The following is a 26848-nucleotide window of genomic DNA, read 5'->3' as shown; positions in this document are numbered from 1 at the left end:
AAGCAGGGAGAGGGCATTCTAATAGGCAGAAAATGAGATTTTAATGGCACAAAGGGTGGCCAAAATAACGACTCGTATATCTTTGCCTCCTTCGTTTTCTTCAACTTGTGGTTTGCATCTCGGGAGTACAGTTCCTGGTTCCTGTGCAACGGTGATAACTCTGTGCAGCTGAAAAGTTCAAAGGCACTGGAGTTGAAAAGAATGAATAACAAAGGCAATGAAATAAACATTTTTGCCCAAAGGCAAAAGTTCATAAACCCTTTTTTGTAACAGTAAATGTAATTAAGTTTCACAGATTCCTATAGCATAGAGTGGGGTACAAAACTTTATGGCTTGAAACCTCAGGAAAAAAATACCAACAGAAAAACAAATGGATGTACTTCCAACAAGGCTTGAATGGATTTTGTTCTAAAGAATTCTGATTTATAAATGCAATCCCCAACAAAAGCCAAGACACTATACTAGTTGCTTCAATTTATATATATTTTTTAATGGATGGTTTCGTAGTGTGCAAGGCTTCCACAATTTTGACATAAATATCTTTCTGGGATTCAGTGTTAATCCATCAAAAGTAGTTGTTAGTGTCAGTTTAAATGTATGTTGGTTCTGGCTATGGAAAATGTGATCTTTTTTTCTTTCACAAAGCTTTTATTGTCTGTGACATAGAAGTTGAGCACAACAGTAAAGAAATCTTGTGATGTCTGGGAAAGTGGGACAAAAAAGTGAGGCCAGGTTTCCTCCCCCCCAAAGTCTTGCTGATTTGAGGTTTGATATAATCAAAAAGAGATCCCAGAGCAGATTAGACTTCTTTAATCAGTTGCTGGGCTTCTTTACACCCAGCCCTGTCTTTAAGCTATGAATCTTCTGTGTTTGTTTGTTTTTTTTTTTTTTTTTTTTTTTTTTTTTTTTAAAAAAAAAAAAAAACCAACAATTTTTAAAAACAACAACAAAAAAAAACAATCTTAGGCATTTGAAACGTTTTTCTTCCCCAGTGTTTAAAGCTGCTGGCCTTATTTTGCACCTTTACCAACAAGTGTAGGAGGAAGCTGATCACTCAAAAACTAATGTCATGTTCATCACTGCAAGTACACAAGAGATTAGTTATATCCATTTAGATGTTGAACAGCTTCTTGACAACTGAATGATGAACCTGACTGGCTGATAAAGATCTTTCATTCACCCAACAGAGCAAACAAATTAACTAAAAAAAAAAATCCCTGAAATACTCGTGCAGTGTTACCAACAGATCTTCTGAAACAGTTTTAGGGCCTAAACAAAGACTGAGATGCCACGGTGTTAAATGCCATACCTAGGCTTTGTGCTTCTGCAGCTATTTCTGTCCTTTTCCTTGGGTGAACTATGTACATAATGTGAAACAAACTGCGGGACTCTAGAGAAACAATTGTGCTTTATGCCTGAACGATGAGCCTAAAACATTGGTGTCACGTATGTGCTGCACTTCTGGGTGTGAAATGCTGCGTCACTTGGGGGTTTGGTCCCAGGTCAGGCTTCTTCGGGACCCTGCGTGCAGCAGGTGGCCAGGTGCTGGCCAAGATGGGAGGTCAGTGTAGCCAGAAAGTCTAAACCAGTCCTGTGCTGGCGATCTTATGAAGAGAAAAACAGGAATTTTCTTGCTGAGTGGCTGTGTTGCAGTGCCCTGTGTGTGTGTGTGGAATTTAGATGAGAAGGAAAGAGAGTCTTTTTACTAGCTGGTGGATTTTTGACCACAATAAATCTGGGTGTGTGAGCAATTAGCATAATGTTTCCACCCATCGATGTCTCTCTCAGACGAGCATGGGATATACTGTGTTTAAAGCTGAATTTACAGTGACCCAGGGCTCTGTCTGAAGCCCAAATAGTCTTTTGCAATTAAAAAAAAAAAAACAAAAACAAACCAAACCTCAGAATATGCAGACCAAAATCTAATATTCACAGGATTGTAGTCTTGCCAGACACAAAACTCCTCTTCCTCTTTGACTTCAGTTTATTCTAAATGAGGGTCTGACATGCGCTGATGAATGCTTTATTTACTGTTCAGGATGTTTTCTTTCTATCTTTGTTCTTGGGGCTGATGGACAAATGTGCTGGTTAAGGCAAGCACTGGGTGAAGCACAGAGGAAAAGTGGAAATGAGTAGGGTGCTGTAACTTTATTTTTATCATGTTAGCCATGAACTTGTAAGGCAGAGGACTGTCTTGGTCAGTTTTAATAAGCGGAATTCTCCTTAAGGTACCTGTTTTGCTGGCTGATAGATTGTTGGGAAATACAATGTTCTTGTTTATATGAATGATAGAATAGGGAGAGTCGCATCTTATTAACATTCAACCCTTTTTAACATCAAGACAAGATCTGCAGATGCCCTCCAGATGACAGATGATCCTCCTTGTTCATCTGGTTTGCTCGTTACTACCTGGCTGTGGTGGGAACCCCTGTCTCTCAGACCTGCAGAGGGTTGCCTTTTGCAGGAATGAGACAGTGATGGATGTCTCGGGGAGCTGATATCCAGGAGCGTCCTTGTTTGTATTTGATGAAAAAGCAACCAAACCACAAGCACTCCATCTCAGCCAGAGCTCTTTCAGTATAACGTCAGAACGGAGATTATTAGTGTGTAATATATGTAAATTGCATATTTTTTGTGTTTTCTATGCCTATTATGCAGCTTCTTGGCTTTCATGCATACATTTATGGGAATATTGTATTTCCTTTTCAAATTAGGCTTCAGTTGCACAGTGCATTTTCTTTTAACAAAAATTTGTTAACTCAAAATTGTTAGGGAATAGCATATCTCTCCGTTAATGTGTGTGTGCGGGACTTAAGCGTGCCTCTGAACTGCTATGTCACTTTGTGATCATGGCGTTAGCAATCACCCCCAGTGCTTTGGTTGTAAAGCAGCAGACGGGCTACCACAACATGGGTCTTGAGAGTGCTGCAGGTGTATGGTCCTCCTGGAGAACAGATTGTTTTTAAGACAGGATTTCAATATTTTGAACCGCTTCATTTAAGATAAGGAAAAAGTCTTTTCCGGTGTACACGGACATCCCTTGACCTTGTCATGTGCTTTTTATTAATGTCAAAGTAGCACAGTTTGCCCTACACCGTGCGGTTCAGACAGTTTGCAGGTTTTGAAGGGTGCTATTTCAGACTGCTCTTGGGTTCAGATCGAGCAGCAATACTGTACGCACCTTGCTGCCCGTGAGGCTACTTGCTTCCTGCATTTAACATATAGGATACCCGGGCTTAAACACTGCTTCACTGTTAATTTTTTTAATGAAAAAAGAATGAATGTATGCGACCTGTATCCCACTGGACATCAGGCTGTTTTTTTCCTCCTTGCCCTCTAGAAAACTTCGGAGTCCTTTTTCCTCTCCCTTATTGTCTTCCTGACTGAGTCAAACTAGCAGCTTTAGAGATTGTATTTTCAAAATGGGAAGTGGACTGAATGTTGAACGCTTGCATAGAATATCATAACAGTCTTGAAAATACTTTGCAGTTCTCATGTAATTACCTGGAGCTCAGGAACAATCTTGATAAGAAAATTCCAAACTTTTTTTTTGTGAACAGTAGTAAAAATACCAGCTGTTTCAAGGTTTCTTTCCCTTACTGTCAAAACATTTCACTGCATGAGTTTAAGAATTAACCTGTAACTCTTCTTGGTGAGATAGATCTTAAGTAATTGGCTTCTCTTAAGTCTTTGAGAGCACTTGGTTTTCATTAAGCTGAAGTATGGATCTGATGGCAGCTGTCAAATCAGTTAAATATGTTCATATTGTCTTGGAAACTCTGTTTTTAAGGGAACACTGGGACCAGTGGCTAAAACCTTGCATTTCCTCATTAACAGAAACAGGAAGAAAAAATGCAACTATTAATTTCTTATTATGTTCTTTCCAGTACCTTCTAATTAGTATCCAACTGGTTGTCCATAGAAAACATTTCATTTGAATCTAAGTCCCACACCAGTCAGAAGCTCATGACATTTGTAACTGAGGTCTCAACTTTGAGAGTTCTTCACTTAATGGCCAAGAACATGAGACAGAGGTCAGGGATTCCTTTGTAAGGAAGAAAGTTAATTCACGTGGTATGATTTTAATGAGCTCTTTTTTTTTTTTTTTTTTTTTTTTTTTTTTTTTCTTTTTAAAATAAAAAAGGGGAGAATGGGGAACAAAAGTTAATTGATTATTTCTGTTTCTGGAGTGTGATACAAATACATGGGATACAACAGTTTCATAATTGTTACCTCGCAAAAATAATAACATGATTTTTAAATTATCATGATTATTAATACATATCATAATTATATAGCACGTAACAGGTATCAATATGGTATATATTACATCATTATATATTGATTATATAATATGTAGTTATAATATACACATTAATGTATTTATTATATATGTGATCTCTCTATATTAGTATAAGTACAACAATAAACCGGTGACCTTACATTTTCAATGTCCACCTTAACTTATCTCCCTTGTCCTTTTTCCACCTTCACCCTCACCCTGCCAGAAATTTTTCTGGGGCAGGATTCAGCCTCCAAAAACAGGTCTGCTCTTACAGCTTGGAAATCTTACATGGAAATATTAAAAAAAGCTCTGGACTTTGCTGGAACTTCTAGCCAATTGTACTGTAATTTTATAAGAACAAATATTTAAAATATTTAAACTATAGGTCTCTTGAACACAAAAATGTAAGAGTAAAATAACAAAGTATGTATAAAATATAAGTGTAGTGACTTTTTTTTAATCCCTTTTTATCATGTTACAGCCTCAAACAATAATATAACAAATTTTTAATTGTGTTTGAATTTTTCCTTCTTAAGTCGTTTCATTTTGGCATTATAAGAAGATACCACTTATCCAGAAACCTTGACTGCTGTTAAATTTATATATTTTGAAATAGTCTACGGTTTTGAATGCTAGATGGATCCCTGTTGCTAGGTCTGGATGCTGTTTCATGACAAAAATTGTTCAGATGAAAATTTCTTTCAAAAACAAAACCTGAGCTTCCTCCACCCCGACAATTCCCAATTTATCTAATTTATTTTTATTTACATGAGAGTTTAAAACAAACTATGGTTAAAAAAAAAAAAAGTACAATTGCTGATATGTTATATTTTTAAATTTGTGAACAAGTATTTGTGGTAATTTCATGTATGACTTTTAAAAATAAATTAATTAACAGACGTCACAAGAACAGAAAAATCAGTCTGTACAATGCGATGTTGAAAGTTTTAGAATTCCCACAAAACTGACTTATCTGTTTTCATAATAATTTGTATCATTTAGAATATACATAGGATGAATATTCAACTGTACTGCAGCCCTTAAAAGTACTTTTTTGCTTTTGCTACACTTAGATGTTAAACCACGTAAGTGAAATTATGAGTCAGCTCTTCATATAGTATGTGATTGGCATGCACTAAACTTTTAATTTTTTAATGAATTTATGAAATGGAAATATCAACAGGAATCTAAATACTTGCATATTTATTCAACTAATGGCTGGTACGTGAATGAGGGTTTTGTCGTGAATAATCACAGATGGCATGCTTAAGTAACTACTTATGCTCTGTGTTTTAGATTTCCTAAGGAAAAGACTAAGAATACCACAGTGTTATTCAGTGAAAAGCATATATCGTGGCAGAATCAGAAAGAGCAAAATTTCATCCATAGCAAAGTTATTCTAGAAAGTGATGCCTCTGTCTGTAAATGCACGGGACTCAATTTGCTTCAAAATTTGCTACATCTCAAGAGAGAACTGCTTTAATTTTTTCATTGATTTTTGCCAGGGTATCAGTAGCAGCCCTAATTTTATAAATTGATTTGGTTTTATAAAAGGAAGACTGAATGCTGAGTCAGAACGCAAAGAGGCTTACCCTGGTCCAGTTGGCAAAATAGGTGCACGTTTGTCCCCGGCGATGATTAGCCTGGCATTAGAGTCCCTGGCATAGACATTATTGAAAGCCTCTTGTTTGACGTTCAGAGAGAACAACACCATGTGCCCCAGTTGTGAAGGGGAGGTATGTCAGAGTCCAGCTGTCTCTAACTTTTTCATGATGGCTGGAATCTTCCTTTTGTATTTTGGGTTGAGAAGGTGGGAGAAGAGTTCATGGAGAAAGGGTAACATGACCCAAAATTTAGGCATGTTATGAACCGTTGTAAGTAATATTGCCATATTTAAGCATTTAAACTCACAAGCCAACACCTACAATATACAAGACTGCCTAACAGTTTTGAGATGCTTAATATTTATGTATTTAAAACATAAATATTTAAATACATTTTATATATTATATATAAATAATATATTTTAAAAATGAGTATATGTTCATCTTTGGGTCTTCTGTTTTGCCTTTTCAGTCTTACTGATGTTTTTGAAGCTTTTCCATTTCTAATTCTAGAGAATTCCTTTCTCTTAATTATTTTGATAGTGTTACCTAGCCCTGTGCTTCCATGATCCAATGATTGAAAAAAGGCACTGATTTAGTGGCAGACTGTGGTAATGCTGTGGACATCAGTAATCTCCTGTAGATAAAAATACAATTCTTGAAGGATCAAGTTATCCTCTCAGTTGTCCTAACTGTACACCACTGCACCTTCTCTGATTTCACTGATGTTTGGTGGTGTGAAATCACTGAGAGGCCTCATTTGATTTGATTATGCAGAAGGTCAGATTTTTGGATGTTCAAAGTCAGTGTATTTGCTCCAATTTACACTAAGCAGCTATTTGGTTCCCAGCGCTTGCCATTGGGGGGAAAAAATAAATCTCTTGGGTCTCTTCATATATAAAAGCAGAAATATTCATATTTAAGAAATAGCAACATAGTTCTAGGACCTTACGGGCATACGTCCATGCAGCTAATTAATCTAATTTAATCTTCTAAAATCTGTCATTCTAGCACATTAGGACAATCATTTTTGTTGTTTACAGTGCAATATTTTGTTTTTGAGAGACTTTTCTACAGTGAAAAGAGTTAACAGCAGGTAATGCCATTCATCTCAGAAGGAGTTTGAAATTTTCACTGTTTGTGATGAATGAGGGTATCTGACCCACATCTGTTTTACATTAGAATGGAACATTGCCCTGACATCGTTAGGAGCATTTGTCAAGATTCCCTGGACAGAGCTTCTGTAAATTACATGCTGCAAATGTGTCAGGGTCAGATAAGAGGATATCATTAACTCCACTAAAGTTTACTCATGATTCTGTCAGTTCAACTTAATACGTTAACTGCCAACAATTTTCCTTGAGCTGTTTCATTAAATCTTTCATTCACAGGAGGGGGAAAAATGTATCACTGTACCCCAAAAAATATTGCACATGTTCTTTACTCATAAATCATATTAATTGCAGACATGGTCACAAAGCATATTAAACGCAGGCATGCGTAAATGAATTAAAACATATGAGAATTTTATTGTGCCTATGGTAGGTCCTACATCCTAAAATACCAACCACATTAACAGGCATAATGTTTCATTTAAATGGAATAAGCCTTTTCTCAGTTTAATGGACTTTATTTTGTTGATAATAGAAGTATTTTCTAATAGCTGATAATGGACCAGATGTTGCGTACATGGTTTTCAAGGCTTTCATCATTCAATTTCTCTTCCTCTTTTTGGATCATAACCTCATCTAGTGATGCTGTGTTGACCCCACAGCTAAAGATTTATTCTAATGAATATTTTGGATTGTTTGGGATGTGCTCTCTGAAAACATTTCTGCAGTTTGATAGTTGCAGTTCACTGTGTTCTTTCTGATATTTCCAAATGAATCTTTGTTTTCTAATGGAATATATTTATTTTATTAATTGTCTGTAGTGTCTTTTATTGTATATACCCACATTTCTAAACCTTACAGCCTGGTGGTCTGTGTTTTTTTTTTTTTTTTTTTTGCTGTTGTTTTTGTTCTTGTTTTTCTTCCATATATAGGAATTATTTTCTAAAATAAATTGAATAGTTTCAGCAACATTTACTTCTAGGTCTTAAATCAGCATTTTGATTTTCTTCTTTTTAACTTCTTTGGGATCCAGCTCAGTGTGGGTGACAATTACCACTTCAGTTTTCCCAAATTAATTCAGAGGGAAGTACATATTTTCCAGTAATTTGGCTGGCATGTGGACTGAGCAAATATTTTGTAATAATTAATGAAGAACCAAATCTATTTACTTATTTAGAACTGTACTTTTTCATTCTAGCAGAAGATCTGAGCTGCAAAACCCAGATCTTCATGTCTCTCATATGCTACTAAGCTGAGGGTGCTGAGTATCTGGCAGACGTGGCCCATTAATGGCCATCTAATTGATTAGGTGAAAGTCAGCCATGCCCTTCCTGTAACTCCGTGTATGGGTGATAAGGTCATGGCACATACCATGCAAAAGACTTCTACCCTGGGGCTACTTCCCTTATAGCTTTCCAAACAGACATAACCAAAAATCTAATTATTTAGATACTAATCAACTGCAGGATGATTCCTAAGGCTTCTGAAGAAGATATTTCTGAGAAGATCGTTGCTTCAGTTTTCTCCACCTCAAAGATAAGGAACTGTGTCAGTTCTGCTCCAAAGCGTCTGTTAGGTGCATGTGCTCTTAATAAAAGATACCTAAAGACTTGTATTATTATCTGAATAATTTTTAAAAAATTAGATCTCATCAAGTGCTAACTCTAATTTGTCAGAGAAAACAAATCCCTCTCCAAATACAGATGCTACCAAACTTTGAGTGTGTTTTGAGACCAGGTATGGATCCACATTTAGATTTCAAGGGTAATCTCTAATTCTAAAATAAATTCCAGTCCCAAAGATTTTAGGCTCAGTGTTTTTGCTGTCAAAATCCCAATGATATTATCTTGGGCTCTGTTCTATTGGAAATATTAAACAGAAAAAGAGTTTAGTTACTTGGAGTATGTAGTTGGTAAAACAGCTGCTTGCCCAACTTAGCAATCGGTCATAAAACTCGTGGTAGAGATGATGTGTGGTGTGAGAGCTTGCATGCAGAGGAGGCTGGCATCAGGACTCCAGCGGGGCTGTGAGGCAACACAAGCCCGGGTTGTTCTCCCTGCTCTTGAATTTGGAACGGAACATGCTAAAATCCAGTAAACAGTGGGATCACGTAGGTGATGTACAGGAATGGAAAGGGTTGTGCGCTCGTCTCAGATTCCTGATAAACCATGTTTGTATTCAACTGTAGTCAAAACCATGATACTTGTGCCAATATAAATATTTTTCAAATCAGTAATTTTCAGTGTGTTTAAGTTATGTTATAAATTTTTGCTGATTTTTCTATTCTTTTAAGTCTGTAACCTTAAATTTAAAGGATGAAGATTAGTATAACCTGTGTTCTTTTGGGTTATAATATATTTAATATTGTATCCTCCTGATGCAATGTCAGTTCACTAAACATGCTGGATTTTCAGGATCATATTATTTTCCAAAAGTACAAGAAAAATATTTGTAGTTCCTAAAATAGCAAAACTTACTAAAGCAATCTTTAAAAAATTTAATATTTTTCAGGATCCGATTTTGAGGAGAAAAAGTTGAGAGGCCAGTTGTTTCAATTTTTAGAGTTGTTTGGGACAAAATACCATGCAGGCTGTCATTCTAGTAAGATGACTTTTTAATCTATAGCAGTTACAAGGACTTTTTAAATTGCTTTTTATTAATTTCAGATTCTTTTAATAGGCTTTATTCATTGAAAAGGTGATTTGAATTAAATATAAAATACCTTATAATCTGAATCCAAGTTCTTTATTTGTGTTTTTAACTTAAGTGAAAGGATTTCAGTATCTAAATGACATCTATGGATATACTTCATTTTTTTGGATGAATACTACAATTTGTGAAACTTTCAGAAAATACATTGAGTTAGACTCACATTTTCTGATTAGTGGAACTTAAGTGAAAACTCTGTTGCTATAAGTAGAATTGAACTTTTCTGAGCTTTTTTTTTTTTTTTTTTGTCTCAGTGAGATGTCTTGAGTATATCTGATGCAGAAATGTTTTATGTTTTTGATGCAGGCAGCTGGGTGTCACTTTTTGAAGTACTGTGCTTATGCCTCTTGTTCTTTTCCTTATCAGACAGGTCTTACAAGACCTGGGTTTGTCTTTCTTCCTACTTAAGTTATGATCCCTTGGGCTTGTTTCACTTATTTATTAAAAACAAACAGAATTCAGAGCTTGCGGACCTGGGACAACGAGCTCCTTACAACAATAATCCCCCTTCTTTTGTGATGTAAAATAAAAACAGTTCAAGAAGGGGCACCAGAACTTTAGGAACCAGACATGTTCATATTACCATGGATTTATTCTTTACAAAATAAACTGCAATTTTAATAATTTTTGTAGGTTGTGTTAAGAAGTGCAGTAAAGCAAAATGCTTATCAAAAAAGCATGTATCAGATATCTGTAATGCCTTTTTTGGAGGAAGAACAACCAGAAAATTACCAAAATATGCTGTTTTGGCAGAAGCTGTATGTGATCCCTCAGTTTTAACCTGCAGACTGTTTCTCGGACTTTGAAGTGCAATTTATTCCAACAGAAGCAAGCTATTCTCTCAATAGGGCTTATTTTCAAAATGTTCCTAGAATTGTGCTGGGAATGGAAATACAAATTCTGTAGTGTGAGTTCATCTTTGTAAATCAAGAACTTACAAGGGAGTGGCTTCCCTCACTCCTGTTCAGAAGCAGAAGTGTTTTGGAAATTTTTTGTGGACTTCTGCTGGAAATCACAACCTAGCGGGCTGAGCTTTTTTAGAGAAAACTATATAATTTTCTGAAATCTTTTGTCACCTAATCTCAACACTGTTGTTGATTTTGTAACTGTTTGTGTATGGGCAGCTTATTAAGGGAGTCAAAGCTGACTTGAAGCCAGTCTGGAAAGCCATACCCTTTTTGTTGTCCTCTCTAACTCAGATTATTAAATTGAGAAGTGGTATTATGACCAGTGTTTTTTCACATTCATTTCTTCAGAGCAGCTCACAGTACACCCAGCAGCAGGAGCTAGGGCTGCTCTGCCTGTTCCCCACATACTCATGTTCTTCTTTGTGCTGGGATTCTTTATTACTTCTGTCAGTGGTGTTGCTGTGATCCACTCCAAATTATTTTCATTTTAGTGACTGCTGATCTTAAGGGAAAAAAAAAAAAGTTGTAAACTTCCTTGTAGCTTTTCTGTGTTGGTAGACCATGAAGAGCAGCATGGCTAAAAAGCCACTACCAGTTTCTTACTCTCTTGTAATTGAGTCCTCGAGGAATAAACATCTGCAGGGGCATAGGACCAGGCACTCAAAAATCATAATAGGTTTTGATATTACTTTTCCTTCTGTGGCCTTGGTATTGATTTTTATGGGTTGCTAACCATCAGTTTTTATTTTTGATGGATTACATATCTTTTTGTTCTCTTTGTATTAAAGCATAGACTGAATACCAAGTCCACCTATTTTAGGAAATCTAATGTCAGGCTTGAGGGCTCCTGTGGCTCTATATGCAATACAGTTTCCCATGTATTTTAACTCTATTATTCTGTTTTTAATTTTAGGTAATGGGACTCTTGACTAACCATGGTGGTGTGCCCCACCAGCCCCAAACTGATTATGCCCTGTCCCCTTTGACTGGGGGCCTGGAGCCTACCACCACGGTCTCAGCCAGCTGCAGTCAACGGCTAGAGCACATGAAGAGTTTAGACAGCCTGCCTACGTCCCAGTCCTACTGCCCACCAACCTACAGCACCACGGGCTACAGCATGGACCCTGTCACAGGCTACCAGTACGGACAATATGGACAAAGTGAGTACTGGGACATTTGCACAGTGAAGTGCGGCAGCTGTTTATCAATGATCTGTATTTTCTGTCTGGAACAAAGAAAATCATGAGAATAGACCCTAATGGCTGACTGCTACTTCTCTCCAAAGCTGAGCAGAGAGCACTGGTGAGATAGCTGATTGTTCAAGCAAGATTTCTGCTGCATAATTATTTTCTTAAGTGATGTCAACAACATCTTGATGTTATTAATTGTTGAGACATGAAACCTGATTGCCATTAGGTAAAACATAAGGGTTGTCCAAAATGAAATAACCACTGGCATTCCATTATTAGAAACACATGTTCTTAATGAGGTCAGCTCAAGAATCATTACAGTATATAATCCTAGATACATAGAGTTTTGTCAAACTTGTCCTAGGAATAAAAATATTAGTCCCTTTCCTTTGATATATCAGTATTAAATATGACAATGTCAACCTGTAGTTGGCATGGCCCCATGCTGTGAGGTTGTCACAGCATGACTTAAAAAGCTTCTTTTGTTTTTTTTGCAGGTGCCTTTCATTATCTGAAGCCAGATATTGCATAAATGAACTGTCCACTTCAAGTTAAAGCTGGTGTTGTTTTCCGGTCTCACTCCAGTGCTTGGATACCAGGGATCTTCTCAACACACTTCAGTCTAAACTGGGGCAATCCCAAGGAGAGGAGCAGGCTTGTTATGTTCTCTCAGTCATAGCTTTTAGTAGACTTTTGAAGGCTGGACAAAGCTATACAGAAGACAAAGGCCAAAAGCAATAATGAATAAATAAATGCGACATGGTTCATTATGAATGGGTATACAAAACAGAGCAGTATTTAATATCGCTGCCTGGCAAAACATTCCGTTTTTTGTTTTTGAAATTAATGTTCATTGATTGGGGCAAATGGAACATTTGAAAATGGAACATTTTGAAATTTAACAGTTGATCTCTGCATACTGTGACTCATCTGACATCCAGTGCTGACTTTAGTCTAACTTTAAAGCTGCCCAGTTTCTGAAGCATGGGCAGCAGAACCTCTTTCATTTTACACACTGGAAATTGTCATCAAGAGGAAATATCACAGTCCATAGGAAGCTAGGATAAGTGCAAAAGACTTCCAGAGCAACCTACTGGTTATCTTACCATGCTTTTGTAATCATGTTGTCAATAAACGTAACTTGCAAGTTTTACTTTACCAAGAGACAAGATCTTGTGTAACATGAAAAACACACTTTATCTTTTTATGTGGAGTTTTCCTAGTCCATTGTACCTTTTCGAACAAACACAGAGGAAGAAAACCAACAACGTGACTGATTTTTCACAACTGCCTAGCAATGTGCAATACTGTGTACCTCACACAAACTTTGGGATCATCCAAAGTCATATAGATAGAATCAGAACTATATTTTTGCAGGTACTTTTATTTTTGCAGTGCATAATTCCTGATGCTGATGAAAAAGTACAGAAATGTTGCAGTGTGCTGGACAACTAAAATCCAGCTTGCTAATCATGATTTAAAGGTCATTTTCAGGAAACAATAAGAAAAAATGATTACGTTTACATTTTTTAGTGATGTACAGGACATTAACAGAGATGGACCTGTACATGACACATTTGTTTAAATTATACAGTGATATCCAATATAGAAAATAATTATAGGAACCAAGGTTTACAAGAAGTTTGCATTGTGACATTTTAGAATGTCAATAAATTTGTGTTTTGTGATGTTGAGAGGAACAGGAAGATGGAAGGCGGTGTTATTTATTTCTCTCTATTCTTGGAACAAAGAGGGAGGCAGAACACAAATACATTCCTTTTAGTGTTAAGGACTATGAAGTAGTGCATTAGACTAGGTTCAGTACAGAGGTTAGTTCACACATTGGTCTTAAGGGTGAGGGAAAAATGAGATATCTTTGTGTTGCAGCCTCTACCAACAACATGTGTTGTAAAAAAATAAAAATCCAACAAGAAAAAAAAAAACAAACGTCTTTCATGTAAAAAGCTCAGTAAATATTTACTATTTATAATGAATAAACAGTTATGAAGACTTGCAAAGCACTGATGATTTTGTCCTAAAATGTAGTATTGTGCTAAATACATTGATACATTTTAATCTGAATACCATGAAGAAATAAACCATGTTATCTTCAACTTAAAGCTGTATTCCTTATGTAAGTGTCTTCTGCATGCATCCCAGAGCTGCAGTAGCCTTGGGCAGCCTCTGTGCCCACTTCTGCTCCTATACCACTCAGCAGTCTGGGTTTGTTAAGGAGCTATGACATTTTGAAGTGCTACCGGTACTGTACGTCTTCCCAACAACAACAAAAGCCTCGTGCCTTTACTGTGCATTTGAAAGAGTTAAACCCAGCACAAGGAGGTCAGCCAGGATGGTTTCACACAATGCCAGAACTTTGTAATCACTTATCTGCAGTTTCTGTGGTGATTTATTTCCCCCCTTAAAAGCCTCAATAATTTGTTCACAGGGCTAACTTGGCACAAGCAGAGTGAACCATGGGAAAAGACCATTCTAAACAAACAGGATGTGCTTCAGTGGCACACTGGTGTTTGAAGCTTGGTGGACATGAAATTTCCTCACTACTGGTGGGGGAAATTACTACCTTGAATTTTTCAGAGCCTACTTATGAACTCCTTTCCTTTCTTTCCTTTCCTTTCCTTTCCTTTCCTTTCCTTTCCTTTCCTTTCCTTTCCTTTCCTTTCCTTTCCTTTCCTTTCCTTTCTTCTTTCCTTTCCTTTCCTTTCCTTTCTTTCCTTTCCTTTCCTTTCCTTCCTTTCCTTTCCTTTCCTTTCTTTCCTTTCCTTTCCTTTCCTTCCTTTCCTTTCCTTTCCTTTCCTTTCCTTTCCTTTCCTTCCTTTCCTTTCCTTTCTTTCCTTTCCTTTCCTTTCCATTTTCTGTTGGAAAAGGAAGAAATAAACCTTAGAAAAGAGAACATTAAAAATGCTGAAAAATGAGAAAAGGGGATTTTTTTGTTTGTTTTATGTTAATCTGGTACATTTTAAATTTTTGTGACAATTACAATTTAAGTTTCTTATTAATACCTATTTCCATGCTCTAAACAGCTCGTTTTTCTGTTGTTAGTGTGTTCAGTGTTCATCTGTCCTCTCGTCTGAGTACTTGAGCACTGACATTTGCACAGTGTCCTAGGTTTGTTTGATAAAAAGCTCCAACAAGCCCTTTTTTCCCCACTTGCAATACATTTGTTATAAAGGACAGGACAAAAAACAGCCTGCACAGTTTGGAACTGGGTGAGGGCTGTGTGATTGTTCCTTCCCCAAAAGAAAGGATGTACCTTTGTTACAGATATACATGCAGGATCATTGTAACACCACTTTTTCCATCTGTCATCCTCTATTCCAGCAGCTGTGGGGGGTGGGACAGAGCTGTGATTTCTCCCCCCATCCGTAGAACTGCTGGTGAGGTGCTTTCTGGACCTGAAGCTAGGCAGCGGGCATTTTGGCTGCCTCCATCCTTGGTTTTAAATGTCTCCAAAGATCTTCCTTGCATGAGATACCAGTGCAGAGCTGGTGAGCCTGGAAACAAGACATGAGAAAATCACCCAGCCCTCTTGCAGGCAAGTTGTACAAGCAGAGACCTGGCATGAGCTCTGTGAGAGGAAGTGAGGAGCTGGGGCAGAGGAACTAAGCAGGTTCCTGATTTATGACATGCCGCAGGAATTGCTGACAGAGCTGTAGGGATTTCTTGGGGTACTGCTGATTCCTTCTTGTTATCACTGTCAAGGCTGAAGAAGTTTTGGGAGCTACATATGTTTCTGGAATATGAATCCTGAATGCTCAGAAAGTCAAAGGGGAATGAGACTGCTGTGGATATTGCATTTGACATAAATGCCACAGAATAGCTTAGAGGAATGTGCTGTAGCAATTGAGTCCAAAACCTGCTCACTGATGAGTGCAAAAAAGTTGGATCTTGCGATTCTGCCTCCTCCCACGACTTATTTTTTTTGGGCAGGGTGGTGGTGCATGTGCTATGAGATGGAAATAAATAACAACAGCTGCTTAAACCAACTGTCTTATGGCATTGATTTAGGATTTAGGAACTTTTGAGAGACAAGCTTTGATGAAAAAATATTTATTACCTATGAAAAACACTGATTTTTAATTTATATTTTGCTTTTAAATCTTCCTTCTTTTACAAAAAGTAACTTCTACTCCCATCCAAATATATGCATTTGGCATATTTGCATCCAAATATATGAATTTTGGCATATATTAATATTGGTGTATGTTACAATTCCTTTATTTGAGCATGCATAATATTAAATGAATATTAAATGAGAGAAAATAATTATTTTTTAATGGATGCCATTTTCCGTCTGTTTTCCCTGGATAATTCAGTGTATCCCATTAAAACATAAACTGTGACTAAACTTTTCTCTCCAATAATCACATGGTCTTCTACTCAATATTGCTGCAAAGATCTTGTGTGCCCATATGACAAATGCTGTTGAACTCTTTTCTATAGCTATTTTGAAAGGCACGAAATGTCTATCCAAGCCTCATATTCTCCCTGACTATAGCAGCTGGTTAAGTGGGATCTCTGTCCTTACGTTAGAGTCAGTGGAAATCCAAACTTAAAATATCTGGCAGTCAACCTGTAATGTAGAGATTCAAACTTGATGAAAAATACAAATGTTCTTAATTTTGGAAACACCAAAATCACCCCCAAATTATCAGAGGCTGCCCATGATTTATAGCAAAGATATATTTACATTTTCTTAAAAGCATGACAGATTAAAGGATGCTTTTTTTTTCTTATATATGAATTCTGCAATATATTCTCAAATACAAGAAATGTATTCCTTTTTGTCAGTGCGTTCAGTTACTGCTAACATGTAAAGCAAAAGGGTTTTTTTTTCTGCATTAGTAGCCATAAAAGTTTTCAATGTTTTCTATCCATAAATTCTTATGACCGTAATGTCTATGAAGCGGATTACTGAAAGGTATGTCTGTATAAAATAACAAGAAATAAAATTGAGGCAATATCAATGAGACCATCAGAAATCAGGAACAGCTTGAATTCATAAACCTCTTTGTATTGTTCAGTTACTCACTTAATAATTGTAAGAATACCTGTATCCTGATTAGAAGATCCCATTTTTAATTTATTTTGGCTTTTCCAATAACATATAGATGTTGCCTAGAGCCAGACACAAATAATCTGGAACAACGCAAATAACTATGCTAAATTGCTAAATTTTTGTTCAATTAATATTAGATACGTATTTCATTTAGATTAAGGATTTGACATTGCAATTCTCATTAGCCACTGCTGAAAAAGTTTTGTGTATCTTTTACTTTATTCTGTACTTATAATTCAATGCATGTATTTATATGGAGTCATTGGGTTAATCACACGAGTTGATTTGAATCTGTTCCTGATCTTTGTCTATTGTAAAATAATCAAAATTGCAATCTCCTTCTGCAGTCGTTGTAGGTAATAGGCACTTTGGTCTGTCAGATTTTTGCTACCTATTCTGTCCCAGCATTTTTGGGCAGTTCATCACAGGCTGGGAAGCTCTCATTGGTCACAGGGAGCTGAAGACTTCAGGTAATGAGATTATTAGTCAGCATGGGACAGGTTCTAAAAATTACAAACTATTTATCGTTGAAGCAGACTTCAAAATCAGTATATATATATACAGTGCTGGAGCTTGGTTCTGTTTTGCTGTCGTGCTTCCACAAGTGACACGTAGTAGTGCTCACATATAGCTTAAATCTTCATTTTATGCACTTATACTACCTCAGAATTGATGACTGTAGAGGTCGTAATCCAGAGTGCCTGTGGATATCTCAGGCACTGTAGCATTTTGTCATGCACTGTTTATTATTCAACTACTCAGGCAATGTCATAAAAATCATAATAAAACTAGGAAGACACATCACATTTGACCCTTGCTGAATAATTTAATAAAGCTAGCTTGGTACACAAATATGAAAGAGCAATTGCTGATAAGAGCAGAACTATTGCTTCCTTGTCTGAGAATTGGAAACAGTTCAGAAGCTTTATTAACTATTCGGTGTCTTCATCTTCAGTGAAGTTTGTCCCTTAGGCCATAACCAAATGCTAAGCTACTTGTCTCTTCTCCTCCTCTCAGCACTTGTGCTGGTATCTTTCCTTGTGCTGTATACGATTATGTTCTCAGTTTTGCTTATGTTTCTGTGCAATTATCCATGCTTTTTTCTTATGGATGCAATTTCATTTTCACAAATATTTTTCTCCCCACAGATATATATTTGTTTATAATGATCTCAAGTGGATATACCTATAAAATTTTAGCTTTTTAAGAATGATTGTTACATGCACTCTGCTCTGAAATGGACAAAATTTCTTTTCCCTCGCTTGAATGTCCCCACAGTGAATACTGGAATAATTACAAAGTTTACAAATCTCCAGCGGCTTTGCTCTTTTAGCCCCCTGCATCCACTGTGACAAAGGGCCTATGGGGGCTTCAGGGGCACTGAGGTGAGCCGCTGCTATTCACGCCCTGCCCCTCATGAGGTGCAGAAACTCGCGGGGCCCTTGGCCCTCTGTCAGGTCTGCTACCACCGTTTGACCAACCGGGTTCTTCCGGAGATGGTTGTCTCCGACTGAAGACTCCTTGTGCTGTCACATTCCCTACTTCCATCAGTGTCCTGACACCCCAATGACTCTGCCCACGGTCTCCCAGGGTACAGACATGGGCTGGGGCCACCTCCTGCCCCATGGCCACTTCCCCAGCACCTCTCTGGCAGCCTTGAGCCTTTCTGCTCCGCTGGTGCTTGCCAGAGGGATCTTTTTTCTCAGCACAATGTCAGTTTAACAAGCTTCTCTCTCACCCACTCTTTCCAAAATTGGTGGCTGCCCTGGTGCTTCAGTGAGACCTACATGCCCACAGACGACAGGGAAGCAGTGCTGCCACGATGTCCCCCTGGCAGGCTGTGGGGCAGAGCATTTCTGGCCACGAGCACCTTCCCTTCATTGTGAATTCCTATGGGCTGCATGCCATATGCAACCTGAAAATTTAATCTGGTGTTTGGGGGAAGAATGGAGCCATGGAGAGCACCAGAGGCTCCCAGCGCACCAATATGAAGCGCAGTGCTTCAGAAGTGGTACCTGTTTCACCTGGGAGTAAAACCTGAGGTAAATTTTTAAGCAGTCAGAGTTGCCTGAGTTGAAAATGGGATGATGAAGACGTGTTACAGACGTAAGATGAAGTTCAGCTTTCCTTTTATACCTCAGAGGGATTTTCAAGCACAGAGTAGTATAAGCTACTGGCATGAGTCTATGTGCTGCGTGCGGCATACAGCTGTGTGACTGCCCTCACAGAGGCTGGGTCCCATGACTCCATGACTCCTCCATGAGGAGTTTTTGGGGGGGCATGGTGGGCCCCGGGGATGGCACAAGGTGAGGTGCTGGGGACCTGCTGTGCAGCACCCATCCTGTGGGGACACGGTGCCTGCCAGCTCCGGAGGGAGGCAGCTCCAGGTAGAGCAAAGGGCTGGCTGTTGAGGGTGTCACTTGCTGGGGCCATGGAAGCTCAGGAGTAGGAGCAGGGAGGGGACAGCACTCGGCTGTGGGGGCTGGCATGACTGGGTGCTGCAGCATGTGAGGGCAGAGCAGCCATCTTGTCTCACCCAGAAGCCTGGCTTTCCCCGTGGGCAGGCAGGGGAGGCAGCAAGAGTGGCACTGGGAAGCCTCTGAGAAACCTGCAGGTTGTTTTCTCCTGAAGGTGAAGCCCTACTAGAGCTTCACGCCTGTGGACTGCTGTCCTGGGGAAGGTGCATGGTGGCCAGGGACAGGAGGCAGGGCTGTGCCCCTCACTACTGCAAAATGTGTCTTTTCCTTAGGTATGTGGCATCAGCAAGGAGCAGCTGAGTGCAGCAACCGGGGCAGAGCCTGTCTGTCTTCTGGGGTTGGCTGGGAACAGCATATGCCATTTCTGCACTCAGCTTCTGTCACATGGGGCACTGTGTAAAACTAAATCCTCCTGCCTTTGCAGGTGCCACCGTGGGACATATCAGAGCCACATCAGTGTTGTGGAAATCCCAGAAGATCTGTGTGTGAGCAGTGATGTGGCACTGTCAGGACCAGTGTTGGTGGTGAGAGGGGTCTGGGGATTTATTTAATAAGTGTGCTTTGAATCCAAAATAGACTGCTCCTGTGAGCCTTAGCTTTAGGCTGGCTTTGCTTTCAGAGCATTTTGCCAGATCACGTCTCAATCTGGACTGTGAGTGCTGGGGCTGAGACCTTGACAAAGTCTCAGGCATGAGGACCCCATCGTTCGGGCAGGCCCTCCTGGCTGTCACCCTGGGCCGGGTGGCTGTCCCCAGGGCTGGCCAGGCTCACCTCAGTGGGAGCCGAGCAGGGTGAAAACGGCTGGTGGGCCTCTGTAAAAATAGTTGGCTTGGGTGAAATTACCCTGTAGATCTAGGCAAATCATAACCAAGCTTTAGACACTCTTCGAACATGCAGCAGGAATTTCTGCCTGCCTCCTTTTGCCATCACCATCAGTAAAGGGCTGTGTTAATGCCTTAGATTTAAAGCACCTGGGAGGAAGCTGTGTCTCCCTGTCTGTCCACTCCCATTCCCCCTCGAAGGTTATTCTGGTATTATGTTTTAAAACTTTAAATGGAAACTAAAGCTGTACTAGTGTGGATAGTATCACAAACTCTGTTGCCAAAAAGAGACTCCATGTATATCATTTTTTTAATACCTAAACTTGAAAAAAAAACAACCAAAACCCTCCTAAAATGAATATGCACAGTAGATAAGGAGCTCCATCTTATGTCCATGTGCACTCAGGCACTTTCCTTTGATTTTAGTGGAAATTTTAGGTGCGTGAGGACTAGTGATAGGAAAGATGAGCGAGTCAGGCAATTTTGATCTGTGAAACTACAGTTCTGTTGCCTCTATTCTGATTCTGCTCAAGTTCATCAGGAAAGATTAACTTTGGCAGCTTATTCAGTGACTAAATCTTGATATTTTTGTAGCTTAATTCATAACATAACTGTAAGCTATTGCCCTGTGTTTATATTTCCCATCCATTTCTCACATTTCCAAAGCATAGTGATATGTGATCCTGGCAATTTAGCTACCATAATTGGCATTTTTCTAGGGCCAAAAGGAAACAAATTCCTTATCCTCCATCCTTCTTTAATTTCTGAAAAACAACAAGTAACATGGTTAATCCTCTTTTTGATCTTTTTTCCCCCCTTTGAGTTTTTCTTATGGTCTTTTCCTTTTAATCTTTTACTTTCTTTTTAATCTTCACTCATTGTCCCCCCACATTTGAAGAATTTTGTGTACTTACATCTCTAAAAAGAATTGGACCACTTTATGGAAATAACTCTTTAGGATCTTGTTCAAAGCGCCATTATGTACTTTTAGCTGTTAGGGGGAGGGTGAAAAGAAAGGAGAGAAAAAGCAACTCTAAAGCAGTGTTTGTTTGTGTAGCCTAACAGAACATCAATTTGTTCAACTAAACACAAATACAGTACACAGATCACCCTAAGTTACAATGAAACAAGATTGTATTAGAGGAGCAGAACAGTGAATGAACATTTCCCTGTAATTGGGGTTGGGTCATCTCATCTGTCTCCTGATACAGGTGTGTTTGGGCAAGAGCACTTCAGGAAGAGCAAACCAGGGCAGCACAGCTGAGTTCTATCAGCCTTTTGCAAACTGCTCTCATCTGCCAGCTCTTCTGAAGCAGCAAGGAATACGCTATGCTGTGGTGCATAACGCTTCCTAAGGCTGATGGGAGGGCTGTTGAGGCCCTAATGCTTGGAGGCTATATCTAACCCCATGAGCTTGGAGGTAGAAGAGTTTGTCTGCTATGGTATGTGTATTCCTTGGTTTGTAACGGTCTTGTATGTGTGTATGTTGGGCCTTTAAACCTTGCCTAAAGTAGGCAGTGCTAAGGTTGCAAGTCTTCCTTTGCATGTCATAATTTCTTACGTTATGTGGAGGCTTACACCATGAGTAGTTATGTGGAAACTGGTAAAATGTAATATTGATTATCATGGGCTTGCTGTGAGCTAAAGTAGTTCTGCTTGCAGGGAAGACCTGAATATCCTGCAGTGTGTATGAAAAGAAAAGTATAGAGCTGACTTTATTGTACCTGGATTCTGAGTTAGAGAGCTACCTCTGGGGTGAAGTCTACACATTGAGTTTTGTGATCTAGTGTTAGCACGGTAATCTTGGTTGCAGGCTCAGGCTGGTATGGATCTGACCCTTTAAAACATGAGGAGAGAAAGTACAAATTTCTGTGCAGCTGTTAAGAAGCATAGGCAACTGCTGAGATATGTGGAACAGTCAGTTCACTGAATAGGTTAATATCAATTAAAACGCTTCACGAAACAAGCACTGTGCACCTCAAGAAGTAAGGTGCTGCAGCTCTGAAGAAGCACAGTAAAGTGTAGGCATAGCACTACTCACTCATGGTAAACCCCAAAATATCACTTCAAGTCCACAGGTGTGATTCTTGTCACTTGTTTTTCTACTCAGTTGCAGCATCCTGTTGTCTGTCTGTCCTTCCCCCTTATTTGTTTATCTATTATTGCTCGTACTAGAAAGCCCAATAAACTTGGCAAACAGAGGTCGTGGGTTTTTCAAGCAGGCAAGAAATTTACAGGGATTAGCTTGTGTCCAATTTAATTTATGTAGAATCTCATGCTCCTTTTACTGAAGCGAATTCTTTAAAAAACAAACAAACAACGAGAGTTTACAGAGTTCTGGAAAAGTTGCAAAACCTAAATGAAAATCCTTTTCCAGTTACATGAATATAAATTGGGCATAGTTCCCCTGAAGATCTTATACTAGTTTAATAAATGTATTTTATTTGTAGTTAAACTGACCATAATGCTTTTCTCTTCTGTCCTCAAAACACTATTAGGTCCTCTAAATCTGTTCTCCTTCACAAATGAGAATAGGTGAATAAGATCTCTCCCGATAACTTGGCTCTAACCAAGAGCAGGATTTGGCATTGCTCTTTATAAGGATTTTTTTTTTCTTTCTTTCTTTTTTCTTCTTTTTTTTCTTCTTTTAGGCTGATTTTAAAACAAATAGTTAAACATGGAGCTGAACATTTCTTCTAGAAGTGGAATATTCTAAATGTACTTATACCATAGTCTGCTACTCATATAAAATTACAGACTTCACTTTCATCTTTCTTTTTACAAGAAACCCTTAATGACAAATGCAGGCTGTTTAGTGATACCGATATACTGCAATCTTAGCATGTGAATTAGTCATCATACAATCAGTTCAGGGGGTCAGGCCTAAAGAAACAGTTCAGAGTTGGCAAACTGCTAGTCGGGTGATGTGCTCTCCACTTCAAAGTCATGGTGCTTACTCCCCAGAATTCAGATCACAGAAAGAAACAGCTGGCATTGTCGTTTGTGGCAGTAAGGACTTTTTTTTTGTAGCAAGATAAGGTTTCACTACTTTGTAAAACAACAATTTACTTTAGAGTGACCTAGCCTGTAAAACACAATAGGAAGCAGGAATCTGCAGAGCACTGCTCTGCTGTTATCATGCGAGGAGACATGACCTGTGACAAACCACGCTGAAGAAGACTTAACCCCCTTACTCCTTGCCTGAAAATATTCAGTGTAGTCCACTTGTCAGTGACAGTCAAGGTTTTCATTTTCCAGAACAACTTTACAGGCTGATCTTTCCTGTTTGGGTATTATTCTCTTACATTTTTCCAGCATGGTCCATATCTGTGGCAACATGCAGTTACAGACTACCAGCCCTAATGCTTACACAGACATTATTCAGCTTCCTGCTTGAGCTCTGAGGCTGTCATATTTCAGCTGAGAGTTAAAATTTCATGTTTAATTTACTGATGGCAGCTGGCTGAGAACAACATATCAGTACTTAGATTGAAAACCCTTTCTTATCCTGAATGCTGGTGTTCACGCAACAGGCGATGTGTTTGCATGGGCTTTCTGTAGGGACTGCGTGGAAAGGTGTCAGATTCTGGGCCATCTTCTTGCACAGCCTGCCAACTGAGATGCCGAGAGGTTGCACCTGAGAAGGGCAGTTAGAGATGCTTGTCTGCAAATGTGTGTGACTTGTTTATGTGCGTCGAATCAGAGACAGACTTAAGCACCTTCCTCCACTGAGGGTGTGTTTTGTTTGTGGGTTATGTTTTGTTTTATTTTATTTTTTCCGCCAGACCTCTATGATGTTCAACTGGAGCTTTTTAAGTGTTTTCACTCAGTGACCTGAACAGATCTGTTCACCAAATATGGTGAGGGGGAAAGGAGAAAAAAAAAAAATCACACGTTTAAAACTGCCTGGCAGATGTACGTCTCAAGGATTTGTTATTGTTCCATTATTGTTATTATTAATAGACTTCACTTCACAGGCAAGGCAGGCTTATCAGCCAAATGCCTCATTATCAAATGACTGAGACCCAATAAGTGCTTAACAGCATTCCTTACCAAAAGAGGAAATGATTACAGGCCAGATCCAAGTCCTGTTAAAGCGAGTGGATAGATTCCCACTTCAATGAAGTATTGCTTGGGGCCCCTCGGCGCTCGTTCTCCTCCGTGTTTTCTTACATGCTTTTTAATTCACCAACATGAACCAAACAGCTCTAGCTGCTCTCATCTCACAATGTGTTCTGCAACTTTTGGAAAGGAACCTGGACACAAGGAAAAATGCTACAGAACAAAAAGAGCCACAATACAAACCATATGACAATGCCTATTTCTTCATCCTCTTTGTCATGTTGTTTTACTCTTTCCTGGCATTAACTGTCTTTTTTGGTTATGTACGCTCGAAGAAAGCAATTTCAAAGAAAGATCCTTACCAGGAGTTCATCGAGGATAGGAATCGAAATAAGAAGTGGAACATGACCCGGCCAGTGGTGGTGAAATTTGACTTTGAAGAAGAAAGTATTCTTTGAACTGCTTAAACCAAAATACTCTGCAAATGCACTGGACTGTCTCTCCTGCCTACATTTCAAGTGAAGATCTACATATTTATCTTGTTCGTCTGTGCCCCTTACAATAAGTCAAAGCATTGCTTAAAATAGGTAATGGCAAAAGTTTTTTTTTTTTTTTTTTTTATTCATTTGTTGCTGAAATGCAGTTTTGCTCAATATTGGAAGACTCTTTTTAATTTTAAAGCAGCAGTGAAAAGTGGCCATTTTTAGCTCTTGCTTCCAGCTGTGTGGAACAAGGATGAGAATCCATCGTACATCAAGACTCCAAATTTACTTAAGACAGAGGACTAGTTTGTGTATGCACGTACCTACACAAGGGGAATGCTGTCACTGCTGAGTTGCTCAGACCTGGAAATCGGTGGGTAGTGTCCCTGGAAAGTGCAGCCCTGGATCTGCAGAACGCTTTTTACCATGCCTAGACCAGCAAATACTATTTAACATGTAAATATAGTAAAGCTTCTCTTGCATTCCCTCCCCTCAAAAATTAATTTCACATGCTGTGGCAAAAGATTCAAAAAACCATCTGCAAAATGTAATTAAAATGCATCTTGTGGAAAAACAGGTTATGTATTCAGTGAGTTTGGAGTTCTTGCCTTTTCCATCTCTCAGATGTGTTTATTCTTTGCCAGCTTCTCATTTGAAATGTATGTTTCAGTCCTAGTGAATGGTAACTACAACGGATCACAAACCTAACAGAGAAACTGCCTCTATCTGCAATAAATGTCTAACTGGTAAAATGTTGCACAGGCTTCATTCAGACTTGTGCTGAATATGTGAAATTTGCTATCTGATTTATTGATTTTTCTATTTAATAAATGTTACAGAACTATGACATAGAGCACATAGCCCTACTTAGCATAAAAGAACAGTGCTTATTGCTTTGTGGTACCATGCATGTGATATTGCACTGCTTAGTGAGCACGCTGTCTTCTAAGACTTTCATTTGTTTGTATTCTTATCTAGGATCACTCAATTTATGGTCTTTACTTGTTAAGTAAACCTCTTAGGTACACTACATATATCTGCGTTACAGATGCAGTTGATCCTCAGAGGGCTCTCTGAGTGTAGTATGTACTTTCAGGTGAAAGTTAGGCTCTGATTTTTCTTAACATGCATATGAAAATAAAACAGCAAAATTTTATGAATATATTAGCTTTTCTTTTTCTGCTAGTGGAATTGCAATGCCAAGAATTTGATTTAAAGCGTGTTCATGGTTACTTGCTGACTATTTTAGGGATGTGTGGATTTTTTTTTTTTTTAATTCTTTCAATATTTAGAAAAAGTTCTTGTATGTATTCAGCCTGGGCTGAGCAATCAGATGTTGTTGTTCCTGTTTCCTCATGGGATATGTTAAGCGTTTCTGGTGTGTGTGTGTGTGTGCGCGCATGAGCAGGGAGGTTGATGTTATACATAACCCTCTTCACATGAATCTAAAATTTGCTTCCCACTTACCAGCGTGCATGTTTGTAGAAATAGCCACGTTGGCTCAGGCTGTAGTGCTCTGTCTCCGACAGCTGTGCCAGAGGAAGATAATAAGAATAAGGTGATACTTTCTCAGTTGTACTTGCCCAGCCTCCAAGGATTTGTTGCTCGGGGGCCATCTGAGCCAGAGGCCACTCCTTTTGTCTAAATGTGAGGGTGGGATACGTGCAGAATACTGATGTGGAAGTGTATGAACATAAGCATTTTAACAGGCCAAAAAAATGTTCACAGATGTATTTTTGCTGGTTTCATCCAGCTCTAATTTAGATGGTTTTGACTATAGAAACAAGACCAGGGTTGCAGACGAAACACTGATTTGTGTAAGCACTACGTTATACGTGCCCTGGCTCCTTCATCTAGATAGTTTGGAGAGAAAAAATGAAAGTTCAAGTCATGTGTTCAATTGTGCTCACGGCTTTGGACTGTGTTAAACAAAAATTGCTCTTAGCTGGGTGTCTTACGGTGGATCGGAGCAAGTGGGAAGACTTGCTCTTTTGGACACGGAGTTCTGGATGGCTGTTCTCTGAATGTGCACGTAAACGCTGATTTCTTCTCCCGATGGAAAAGCCTTTTCCACTCTTATGTTGTAGTCAGTGTTTTTTTTTGGTTCTTTGCAGTGTATGC

General features: G+C 38.7%; 1 protein-coding gene and 1 long non-coding RNA gene across 14 annotated transcripts in view; both read left to right on the top strand.

Annotated features, from left to right (window-relative positions):
• The window catches only part of PAX3 (paired box 3), a 77086-nt gene extending 63158 nt beyond the window's left edge, over positions 1–13928 (top strand). For all 13 annotated transcript variants that reach the window (XM_068692266.1, XM_068692267.1, XM_068692265.1 and 10 more), the window contains 2 exons: positions 11532–11778; positions 12306–13928. In XM_068692266.1, coding sequence (XP_068548367.1) covers positions 11532–11778; positions 12306–12340 — 282 coding nt within the window. In that variant the 3' untranslated portion in view covers positions 12341–13928. The remainder of the gene's footprint in view (positions 1–11531; positions 11779–12305) is intronic.
• Positions 13929–21460: 7532 nt separating this feature from the next.
• Positions 21461–25887, top strand: LOC137861235 (uncharacterized). Its single transcript, XR_011099481.1, has 2 exons — positions 21461–21625; positions 23969–25887. It is a non-coding gene; the product is annotated as an uncharacterized lncRNA (long non-coding RNA).
• The last annotated feature ends 961 nt before the right edge of the window (positions 25888–26848 follow it).

This window comes from Anas acuta, chromosome 9, assembly GCF_963932015.1.
Source record: "Anas acuta chromosome 9, bAnaAcu1.1, whole genome shotgun sequence".
Taxonomy (NCBI): Eukaryota; Metazoa; Chordata; class Aves; order Anseriformes; family Anatidae; genus Anas; species Anas acuta.
The sequence above is the reverse complement of the archived record's forward strand: the minus strand, read 5'-3'. Positions and strand labels throughout refer to the sequence as shown.